The 12,195-nt window shown below is 45.9% G+C and overlaps 1 protein-coding gene across 2 annotated transcripts in view; it reads right to left on the bottom strand.

Moving 5' to 3' along the window:
- Positions 1-12,195, bottom strand: part of TCF7 (transcription factor 7) — a gene marked incomplete at its 5' end in the record, with an annotated part of 1,449,389 nt that overhangs the window by 352,371 nt on the left and 1,084,823 nt on the right. For both annotated transcript variants that reach the window (XM_082255193.1, XM_082255194.1), the window contains one exon: positions 6,563-6,670. In XM_082255193.1, the coding sequence (XP_082111319.1) occupies positions 6,563-6,670 (108 nt within the window). The remainder of the gene's footprint in view (positions 1-6,562; positions 6,671-12,195) is intronic.

The following is a 12,195-nucleotide window of genomic DNA, read 5'->3' as shown; positions in this document are numbered from 1 at the left end:
CTAATATGGCTTCGCCTCTGTCAGCATTCTTTTTGCTGCAGGCATTGATAGTGCTTTTTTGAGGACATGTTTGGAGTCAGGCATGACATCTGAACATGTGTATAGGGGTATATATACACACACATGTATGTATATATACACCTGCACATATATAGTGGTGAAAGGAGCAGAACACTATACTTGCGCTAATGAAATAATTAACACTAATATGGCTCCGCTCCTAACACACCTATATATGTGTAAGTGTAAAATACATATAAGTGTGTGTGTGTGTATATATATACCCCTATACAGAAGTTCAGATGTTTTGCCTGCCTCCAAAGAACCCAAAAAAATGCCCAAAAAAACGCCTGCAAGAACAAACCTGGGCATTTTTTTTGGCGCTGGCTGAGGACGAGTCCAGAGTCAGAGCCAGATAGGCTAGGCTAGAGGACAGAACCAGGGCAGATTCAGAATCCAACTGAACTCCCTTAGAGTTTGCAGAGTAATCCCCAAGTTGTCCAACAAGGCGGACAAAGACTCCGCCCGTAAAAGCAGATCGTCCAAGTACCCCAGTACAGCGAGCCGCTGCCGACAAAGTAATGCTAAAACCGGGGACAACATTTTTGTGAAGACCGGAGGAGCAGAAGCGAGACCAAAGGGTACCACCACAAATTGATAATGCTCCTCGCCTACAGCAAAGCGGAGGAAACAAGGATGGGCAACACATATTGGGCCTGTGGGTGCTAAAAGGAACTGCTGCCTCCAAAGCGGCATCAGCCGCAACCTCTATTTTTAAAGTTTTTTACGTACTGACACAAACAGTGCATCCACTAGCGCCTATTTAAGCGCAGCTAGAGAAGCAGAGGAATCATCCTCACTATCTGAGAGTGGACGCAGATCAAAGAGGGATGCTATATACTAAGCTCACCCCGGAAAACAATCAGGAGAGGCCACCGACTGCAATCCCACAAAGGGGACACCAACCAAGGGCCCACAATGGACAACTTATCGAACCCCGCAAAAAAAAAAAAAAACACAAGGTGGTCGCCCTCCGAGCCTTCCATAGACGACATAATAGGACATAGCCCCCGTAAAAGGGGGCAGGGTACCCTCACTAAAACAGGGCAGGTGCGCCACACAATAATAGCGGCAAGGCTGTCATTAAAAAACATGAAGCGCCCTCACAGCACTACCCCTTCCAAGGGAGGCGCCAAGCTGACCACATGGCCTTGAAGGCTGCAAGCCGCGGCCTAAATTTTTGTGGAGGCCCAGCCGCAATTGCACGGATCCTCAGCCCAGCAGGTGGCCAAAAGAAGAGTGGGGGCTTCATCTACACACACTGAGGCCGCCCCCCAATGACTCATGGGAATCTGTGGTGGCCATTTGCATAACTCTAGTTCCGGTACACGCCGAGGAGGCGTCAGTGTAACCATGGGGACATGCTCAATTCGTCTCCTATGGGAGCGGTCTGAGGCGTGGGCTAGCACCGCCCTACTTACGGTCCCGCCGAGGAGCATCCTCTGAGCCATGGAGACAAGCTTACATCACTTCCCATGTTGGATGTCAAGCAGAGACCGGCCTGCTCCGCTCCACCTCCTATGTACGGAGGGGATCATCGGGTCTTCATTGTAACACAAAATGCAAACATTTTCCTAGTGTATGCACCCCCTGGCCCCTAGTATAGAGGGAGGGGGAACACACATATTACTTGTCTATGGGATCAGTAATTAATACTTAATAGTGATTGTTCCACCTATTACCACATTCCCTGGAGCCATGACTAGTGGATGCACTGATTGGCCCAGAGAAATAGGGATGGAGCTTGATCACTATATAAATTCAGTGGACAGCGTGTCAGCATCACCCCTGCTGAGGAAGTTGTGGTTTTGACGTAATGCGTACGGGGGAGGAGCCTGCACATGCTGTAGCACCCACTATTGCTGTCCATGCCTGCACTGGCTGAGTGCCAGTTCATGTGAGTCTTTTATTGTATTGTTTACCCCAATAAACCAGTCGCTATGGAGAGCATTAGATCGCTGTGTTTATTTTACATATGCACCCACACGTGACGGTGGAGAGATGATTATGATGAGGTGACTGCCCTATCCCCTTTATTGTGTCGGTTGGCACTGTGGGCCTGGCCGTTATACCCTACCTGAAGCACCTTTTTTTCTAGAGGGAGGGCAGGAGGAAGTTAACCTTTCCCTTACTATATAGCACCTGAGTGTGCAAAAGGCGGGTTTGGCTTATTATAATTTGTGAGCCAAACCGGGAGATGAGCGGCCTTTATTACTATTGATGCACCAAGTCACTTTATAATATTTAAGCACCAGCACCAGGTCACTAGATAACAGCACAGCACGGAAGATATTTCTGATTTATTGTTTATGGACTTTGCACAATTTTTATTCCCACTTGTGTATGCTAATGTTTTATCATTGGATATTATTAGCACAAGCACTTTATTATGATAGTAATCATCCATTAAGTTATATTTCATTAATCACGGATATTAGTTTTATCACCTGGAATAATCTTATCACATTATTTAAGAGCACGTGCACTTCTGATTGTGATATAGATTTATATATTGATTTATATATTTATTTATGGATTTTTTATACAAATGATTTTTTGGTATTTGATATTCATTTTGTTTATATCTATTTATCCTTTTGTAAAGTCCATGTTGTCATGTGTCACATGGGTTAACTGCTGTTATCTAGTCCCACTTTTTTAATATATTCTACCAATACATATTCATATCTTTTTAAAACTTTTTTGTACAACAATTACATTGTGGCATCGCTTGAAGTCCCCTTTTCTCTCTCCTCCTGACCCTTCTGGCACATTTTGCACGAGTGACATGTGTTTTAATCTCTGTTTTCCCAGGTTATAGTACCTGGAATTAGAATATCAAACACATGCATAACACATGAGGAAAAAATCACAAGGAGTCTAAAAACATCAAATGAGGATATATGTAAACGGTCAAAATTAAGAGGTTTGTATACCAATGCCAGAAGCCTGGCCAACAAGATGGGAGAGCTGGAGCTGCTGATGTTTGATGTTATCGCAGAGATAAAGAAGGTAAAAAAGGGGGAGGGGTATGTCTGTATATTAAGAACAGTGTGTAGGTAAATATGAGGGATGATATTAATAATGAAGCTATGGACGAGGCAGAATCCCTATGGGTAGAACTTCAAAGGGAAGGCACTGCAGGGAAGGTAATATTGGGCGTATGCTATAGGCCCCCCAACCAGAGGGAGGAGGGGGAGGCAGACCTCTTTTTACAGATAGGATTGGCAGCAAGGATGGGAAATGTCATTATAAGGGGGTACTTTAATTAACCAGATATAGACTGGGCAGAAGGAACCGCACACTCAGCCAAGGCTCGGCAGTTCCAAAATGTTTTGCAGGACAATTTCATGGGTCAGATGGTGAATGCAGCGACAAGAAACAATGCGGTACTTGACCTACTGATTACCAACAATACAGACCTGCTCACGGATATAGAAATACGGGGCAACTTAGGAAACAGTGACCATAGATCAATTATTTTCAGTATGAATCATAGTAATAGGAAACATAAGGGTAATATAAGAACACTGAATTTGAAAAGAGCCAATTTCCCAAAACTGCGCTCCCTGCTAGAAAATATCAAATGGGATAGAACCCTGGGAACAAAGAACACGGAGGAAAAATGGGAGTGCTTCAAGAGCATACTTAAAGGGATTGGCCAGTGCATTCCAAAGGGAAATACATTTAAAAGAGCAAAACTAAACCCTGGGTGGCTAAACTCCAACATAAAAATGCATATTAATATTAAAGAAAAGGCCTTCAAAAAATACAAGGCTGAGGGGTCATTGGCAGCATTCAAGCTTTACAAAGAGTGTAATAAGAAATGTAAAGACAAAATCAAGGTGGCTAAAATAGAACACGAGAGACATATAGCGGAAGAGAGTAAAAGGAACCCCAAGAAATTCTTTAAGTATATAAACAATAAGAAAGCGAGGCCAGAACACATTGGCCCCATAAAAGACGACAAAGGAAATTTGGCCACAGAGGACAGGGAAAAGGCGGTAGTGTTAAATAATTTCTTCTCTTCAGTCTTCACAAAAGAATTGGGAGGCTACACTAACCCAGCTTGTAAGGCCAAACTAAATAACACACCTCAGGAAGTTCCGCCATGGCTAACAGAAGATAGACTTAGAACTAAACTAGAGAAACTTAACATAAATAAATCACCGGGACTGGATGGAGGCTTCTTAAAGAGCTCAGCCAGGTGATTGCCAGACCATTATCCTTGATCTTTAAGGATAGTTTACAGACGGGCATGGTGCCAGCTGATTGGAAAAAAGCCAACATGGTACCAATATTTAAAAAAGGGCAGAGATATTTCCCGGGTAACTATAGGCCAGTCAGCCTAACATCAGTAGTCTGCAAGATTTTGGAGGGGATGTTAAGGGACCACATACAAGACTTTAGTAATGAAAATGGTATTATTAGTAGTAATCAGCATGGATTCATGAGAAATCGTTCTTGCCAAACCAATCTATTAACCTTCTATGATGAAGTGAGCTGCCACTTAGATAAAGGTAAGCATGTGGATGTGGTATATCTGGACTTTGCTAAGGCCTTTGACACTGTTCCCCACAAACGCTTACTGTTCTAACTAAGGAAGGTAGGTATGGACCATAAGGTGAGTACCTGAATAGAGAACTGGCTCCAGGGGAGAGTGCAAAGGGTGGTGATTAATGGGGAGTACTCGGATTGGGCGGGTGTGGAAAGTGGGGTCCCTCAGGGTTCTGTCCTGGGGCCAATCCTGTTTAATTTAATCATAAATTATTTAGAGGAGGGGATATCTAGTACAATCACAGTATTTGCGGATGATACTAAACTAAGCATGCCAATATCTTCTATGCAGGATGTGGAAAGCTTACAAGCGGACCTGAACAAAATAATGGGCTGGGCAACTACATGGCAGATGAGGTTTAATGTTGAAAAATGTAAAGTAAGTAATGCACTTGGGTGCCAGAAACTAGAAGGCAAGCTACTCACTAGGGGGGGAACCTCTGGGTGAGTCTAGGATGGAAAATGACCTGGGGGTACTGGTAGACAACAGGCTTGGCAGTGGCATGCAATGCCAGGCCGCTGAAAGCAAAGCCAACAGAATACTGGGATGCATAAAGAAGGGGATTCACTCCAGAAATAAAGAGATTATTCTCCCTCTCTACAAGACTCTGGTCCGGCCACATATGGAGTATGCTGTCCAGTTCTGGACACCGGTCCACCGGAAAGAATGTGCTGGAACTGGAGAGAGTCCAGAGAAGGGCAACAAAAATAATTAGGGCTATGGAGGACATCAGCTATGAGGAAAGACTACAAGCACTGAATTTATTCTCTCTGGAGAAGAGACGATTAGGGGGGATATGATATCCATGTACAAATACTGTACTGGCGACCGTAGCATAAGGAACAAACTATTCAGAGAAAGGGAATACAATAAGACACGTGGCTACTCACTAAAACTAGAGGAAAGGTGGTTTAACCTTAAAATACGTAGGGGGTTCTTCACTGTAAGAGCAGTAAGGATGTGGAATTCTCTTCCGCATACAGTTGTATCAGCAGGGAGCATTGATAGTTTCAAAAAACTATTAGATGGGCACCTTAAAGACCACAACATACAGGGGTATACGATGTACGGTTAACAGCAAACACACACACACATCATAGGTTGAACTGGATGGACTGATGTCTTTTTTCAACCTCACTAACTATGTAACTATAGTTACATAGTCACCTGGCCCTAAACTGGTGCTACTATGTCTTTCTCTAAGCTCAATTAGGTTGTGCAATTCTCTCTGTCGCCAGTAGGTGCTGAAGGTACCAGAGGCCATATAATGAGATAATACAACTAGACTGAGTTATGAATATTTATATTTCTTCCAGCCAGCCCAGTAGGAAGTTATTTGCCAATGGTGCATTGTGGGAGAGGATATCTATTTTGGCTGGGCCATATGCGGTCTTGCCTCAGGCCCTTGGCCTAAAAGTTGTAGCTGAAGTGAGCTCTGCATGTAAGTAATAATGCTGAGGTGGTCCTGAGGCTGTCTTGCCCAGTGTGGAAGAAGCTAAGCCAAGGTGAGAAGACCCTGGGTAGGACGCTTGCTGGAGAGAGCCAGGATGAAGGTGGATCTCTCAGAAGGGCCTGGTGACTCATTTGGATGACGCACCAGAATCTGAAAACTTGCTTACAGTATTGCTGGGTTGTCTTAAAGGTCCTGACACCGTGAAACTGAACTTTTTCTAGATCTGAGGAGTCTGTAAGTGATTTGCTGCTGGTATCGGAGACCCCTAACCCTCTCTCCTACAACCTTCTTCCAAGTTCCACATTAAAGCTTTGAAAAGATCAAAAGTGACTGGTTCCCAATTTCTGTTAAACTCCCCATTATAGCTATGGACCCAGCCCTGGGGTAAAGGCTAGCTCGCTCCCTACCTCTGGAGGTTTCACCTTGCTTTTAGAAGACCCAGGGGGGGTACACATATATGGCATTTGTAAGAGGAATTGACATGCACTCACATAATTGTCTCGGGCAGACCAGCCTGGGTAGAGCTGCATGTGAAGTTGCCTCTCCTTCCGTGCTAGTTCATAGTATTTTGCTTGTTCTTCTCTAGATAAAGCGTGCCACTAGAAAAAAAAAAAAAAAAACACACATCTATGCATTCATCATAATCTGTAATACTAATTTAAAGTTGGACATGCTACGGTTAACCCACATGGAAGAAAAATATATTTAAAATATATTTTAAAAAAAAACAATTTATTTTTCCCAAATATATTGGAAATATATTTGAAATGCTACAATTTTGGCCATATTCAATATATTTCTAATTTTTTTCCCCTAAATATATTGGAAATATATTTTTCTTCCATATGGGAACTAAAGAATAATTATCTACCCTAACATCTAGAAAAGATACAAAAAAAAAATGGCTATGCAAACACAGGAGCAAAGTATAACAGATGCAAATGTTTGAGCCAAACCCTTTACCTTAAGAGCAACAACATATGGCAACCCTTCATCTTCCATAGTATTGACCATAAGAGATTTCGGCTCGCTGTACATTAACTATTTGATATAGTACTGCTAACCTGCATTATAATTAAGCCACAAATATGAAAGGTGAACCCATAATGTAAAGATAACTACACATAAAAATCTACTAACATTGTTTGGGTACCAAAAGGATTCCTTTTTATGTTAGGATTGGAGATAAAATTGATAATAAAAAAAACTCGGTACCTCATATGGGCAAGTCCTCTCTGGGCATAAAACCCACTCTCTGCTACAGCCTTCAGTCAGTCACAACCAGTGTCAAAGGAGAATTTCCATAAAAGGGAGGGGTTTGTCCATCAATGAATTCAGAGAAAGATTTTACAGTAACAAAAAAAATTGAATTTTTGTATGAACTTACCGTAAAATTCTTTTCTCTGAGTCATCTGACAGTCACCGCCCGATGGTATTAGCCTTCACTAATGGGTAATGGCGCACTCTGCAGGAGCAGGCTAGGCAGATAATTGATTATCAGGTTAATACAAAAAAACTTTTTATACCTCAGCACGCCACTAGGGGACAATCCCTCAGCCATTATCCTGAACCCAATCTGATATTACCTCATTTTGTAGCAAGCAGTACCGTAAGGCAACAAGTCCCAGATCCAAAAACCAGAGGGGCAGGGGCGGCGACTGTCAGAGGAATTCTATTTTCTCTTACGTCCTCTGACAGTCGCCGCCCGATGGTATTAGCCTTCACTAATGAGACTTCCCAAAGCAGTGCAGGTAGAGGGGTGGGAAAGCAACGCAACCAATTAAAAAGTTAACGCAAATAGCCGGGCCAGTAACAACCTGAGCGCACAGGAAAAAACTGGAGCAAAACCCAGAAAAAACACCCCATAAGGAGGGACAGGAAAAAAAACGTCCCCTTGCAGAGAACTGGTGTGAAATTGAGCAAACGGAACTGCTTCAAAGGTCGAGACCATCAGGCCCAAAACCCGCATGCAGGTCTGCAAAGAGAGATCATCTTTCTTAAGAGCTCTGATCTCCTCCCGCAGAGTCCCGAGTTTGTCCTCCGGAAAGAAGACTCAAGATTGAGCAGAGTCCAGGACCATCCTAGGTACTGGAGACGAGTAGAGGGAGTAAGTGCTGACTTCTGAAAATTGACGGTCACCCTGAACTCCTCAAGTGTCTGAACCATCAAGGCCAGATCTTTCGCCAAGGTCACACAGGAGTTCGACCTTAACAAGGAGGTCGTCCAGGTAACTGAGGACCGCAAAGCCCCGTAAACGCTGTAAAGCTAGAACCGGAGCCAACACCTTGTTAAAAACCCTGGGAGAAGAAGCGAGACCGAAAAGGCAACGCCACAAACTGGTAATGCTCCCCAGCCACCGCGAAGCGGAGATATCCCTGATGACCCTCAAAAATAAGGATGTGGAGATACGCATCCGCCAAGTCGATGGATGCCAGGAAGTCCCCAGGCCTCAACGAGGCCACCACTGACCGGATAGATTCCATCCTTAACTTCTGTACCCGCACAAAGCGGTTCATGGACAATGACTCCTTGGGCAGGCAAATCTGCGGGTTGAGATAGAAACTTGATCATGTGCCCTAAACAAATCAGTTTGTGAACCCACTTGTCCTGAATGCCAGACCAGGGTTCCTGATAGGAAAGCAGATGTCCCCCCACCCCGACATCAGGTGAGGGCTTCCCCTCATGAAGAGGTGGACAGGGCCGCCGAACCAGACTGACCGGCTTTTGGCTTACCCGACCACGGCTTCTCGTGGCCACCAGGAAGTGGGAAGGGTTTACCCTTCTCCTACGTCCCAAAGGCACGAAAGCAATAATGTTGAGTCTTGAAGGAGGGCCCCCTCTGCGTGCGGGGGGACTCACCCTTGGTGACCTGGGGCAGCAGAGTACTCTTACCTCCAGTGAGCCCCTTAATCAACTCATCTAGAGTTTCCCCAAAAAGACGACCCCCTCATAGGGGAACTCAGACACCGTCTTTTTGGATGCGTGGTCAACCAACCAGCTCTGTAACCAGGTAATGCGGTGGATCGCAATCCCCACCGCCGACAACCGGGCGACCAACGGAGCCTCGTCCAAGGCCGCGCCGCACAGGAACAAAGCCGTGTGGATAAGCTGATCATGCTGCAAAGCCCCTTGCACCATGTCGTGAGCGCCTGAGAGGCCATCACTGAGGCAACACAGGTTTCAACAGGGAACCCGACACCAAATAAATGTGGCGGGCAAGCGCTTCCACACGCCTATCTGCCGGATCCCTGAATACCGGGGAATCCTCTACTGGCAGCAAGGTGGATTTATTCAGCCCAGAGACAGTGTGATCCCCTGCTTGCGGACACCGTCCAACGTTTGTCTACCGCCTCCAAAAACGGATAGCGGAGGGAAAAATGCTTAGGCACCACCAACAAGTGCTAAATGCGCCGCCACTGGCCAGTCACAAGCACGTGAATTTCCTCAGGGCAGAAAAAAAGCCTGACCTGACTACTGGGGTCTGGGGAACCCAAAACCGGTCCGCTTTCTTGACTGAGCTGGCTCATAGTCAAGATTGAGTGTTTCTGTTATGACACCAATGAGAGCATCCATCGTAGCGAGTCCCCGCGCTACTGGGGAGGAAGATTGCCCCTCCTCCTACCTCTCAGAAGCGGAGGACCGGGACCCCCCAGGGGGACCATCGTCCGTGGCAACCAATTCGGGCTCAGAATCAGAGGACTGGAAGGGCACAGGCCGTTTTTTTGGAGAATAAAATTGAAAAGCAGCGCTATATAAAAAGTCCAGGTATAGGTAGGGTCCAGCTGATTGGTCTCCTTGAAGTGCCACCACCAGAGAGAGAGAGAGCAACCCCAATCACACTGCCGCTTACCGTCCCACTAATAAAAGAAGGCTCAAAGGTTCCACCAAACTGCTCCTCCAGAAATCCTCAGCGATTCCAGGATCAAGCCAATTAGGTGCGACTCCATACAGATGGTACAAGGCAGACTGATCACTCATATATACCAGAAAAAAGCAAAAAAGAAAACCATAGTGCAACACCTAATGAACCACCATTTAATTTCCTTATGCCAAATAAATGCTTACAGGCAATAAGAGTAAAAAGAGCTTATCTGCCAGAAATGTTTGACCGCCAACGAGATGACCGCTGATTCACTCCGTAGTGGCGTCCCACGTCACAGGTCCCGCCGGTCATCTCGTTTTGGTTGAAAAATGACATGATTCCAGCATGTCAAACACATTTTTACACAGGAGAAAATGTGAAGAAGGAGGAAGTGACCTCACATCGCTAGAGGCCCAGTCCTCGAGCCCAGACAAAAGGTGCCTATTGAAAGTCAATGACAAAAGTCACAGGGAAAATGGCCGCTTGCCCTTACTAGGCATGTTGCCCACATCCAAAATGGCACCCGACCGGGAGCCTGTGCAGAATCCCAACATGGCTGCTGTCCTCATACAGAGCTTCGATTCTGCACACCATAAAACATGGCCGCCACCCCAAACGGCGGCAAAATAAGTGTACAAACACATTCTGGCTAACATCAGGGACCCCAGGGAGACCCCTACAGCACCCCATACAGCGCCCCCAGCGGGAGCAGGGAGGGAGGGAGAAAACCACCAATCCGGCCAGAAGTGGGGATCCTACAGAGACCACCAGCCCTGCTATCCCCTGAGAGTGGGCCCACAGGGACAAGGGGGTATCAGCACTCACCATCCAGGAAGCAGGCAACTCTCAGATCCGGGAGACCTCCCATCCTAACTGGGGGTGCCATCAGCCATGGAGGGACGCTGGCAACACACGGGCGATCCGGGTTGAGACATCCTCAGCGAAGAAGCAGCTCCGCAGGCTCGTCCCCATATGGAGGGGCACTGTCGTTGCGAGGCCTGGGCGTACCAGTAACCTGCGACGCTCATTGGCAGGCTGGGACTCCATAAGGATCTATGATACCCAGTTCGAGGCCCAGCTCTGCAGTCACTTGTAGTCCTCCAGGAAAGGAATCCCTGACTAACTAGTGATAGTGAGAGAAAATAAAATCTATTGTGTAAAGAAAAACACAAATTCAGAAAAAAATATAAAGAAAACCCGAGACACTAGGTCTCAGCAGGGAAGACCTAGCTCTACTCCTGACGCTAGGCAGCATAAAATTGAGGTAGTATCAGATTGGGTTCAGGATAATGGCTGAGGGATGTGCGCCATTACCCATTAGTGAAGGCTAATACCATCGGGCGGCGACTGTCAGAGGACGTAAGAGAAAATCCAGTTTTCTCTTGCGTTCATTGACTGACACAGCTGCTGCTTCTTTATCCAGACCAAACAGGGATGTCCTCAAGCAGTGCCACAACGAGGGGTGGGCAAACCAACGAATGGTGAGACAAAACCTTTAGAAAATGCCAACACAGCCCAAGGGGTGCTTGAGAATCCTAAACACCTACCTGCAATACCTTGCGGGCCAAAACTAGCATCCAAGGGTGCCAAGGCAGCAATGTTTTTAAAAGTTATTAAAGTGTGCACGGACAACCAGGTTGTCACTTTGCAAACTTGAGAAACAGACACCAGCTGATGGAATGCCCAGGAGGCCCGAACTGCCCTGATGGAGAGTTCCGTAACGGGGAAGGGAGAATGCCACCCATTAGCATATACCTGCACAACCAGCTGCCGAATCAGAGGGGAAATGCCAAGCCTCTCTTTGGAATATCCATGAGCACAAAAAGAGAAATGGACCTCTGAAAAGTAGCCATCACTGAAAGGTACACACAAATCGTGCAAACCAAGGAGTGTAAGGCCACCTCCCTAGGGCACGAAAGCGGAGGACACAGAGAAGAAAGAACAATGTCCTCTGTCAAGTGAAAATCCAACATCCCTTTCGGCATAAAGGAAGGGGAAAGTCGACGCACCACCTTGTCCTTACACAAAATCTGAAGAGGAAACAAAGGACAAAACACCCAACTCAGACACCCTCCGTGTTGAAGTAATAGGGACTAGGAAAGCAACTTTTTGCAAAAGCGTAGGCAGGGGAATATCCCAGATGCTCTCAAAAGGTATTCTTCTGCAGAGCAAACAGCACCAAATTAACCACCTCCTTCCCAGACCTATTCTAGCACTTCGCTCCTACATGTTACAATCTACTTTCTTTTCGTTCATCATGGG

The sequence above is a fragment of the Pelophylax lessonae genome (assembly GCF_965119305.1).
Source record: "Pelophylax lessonae genome assembly, chromosome: 4".
Taxonomy (NCBI): domain Eukaryota; kingdom Metazoa; phylum Chordata; class Amphibia; order Anura; family Ranidae; genus Pelophylax; species Pelophylax lessonae.
This window is presented reverse-complemented; position numbering and strand designations above follow the sequence as displayed.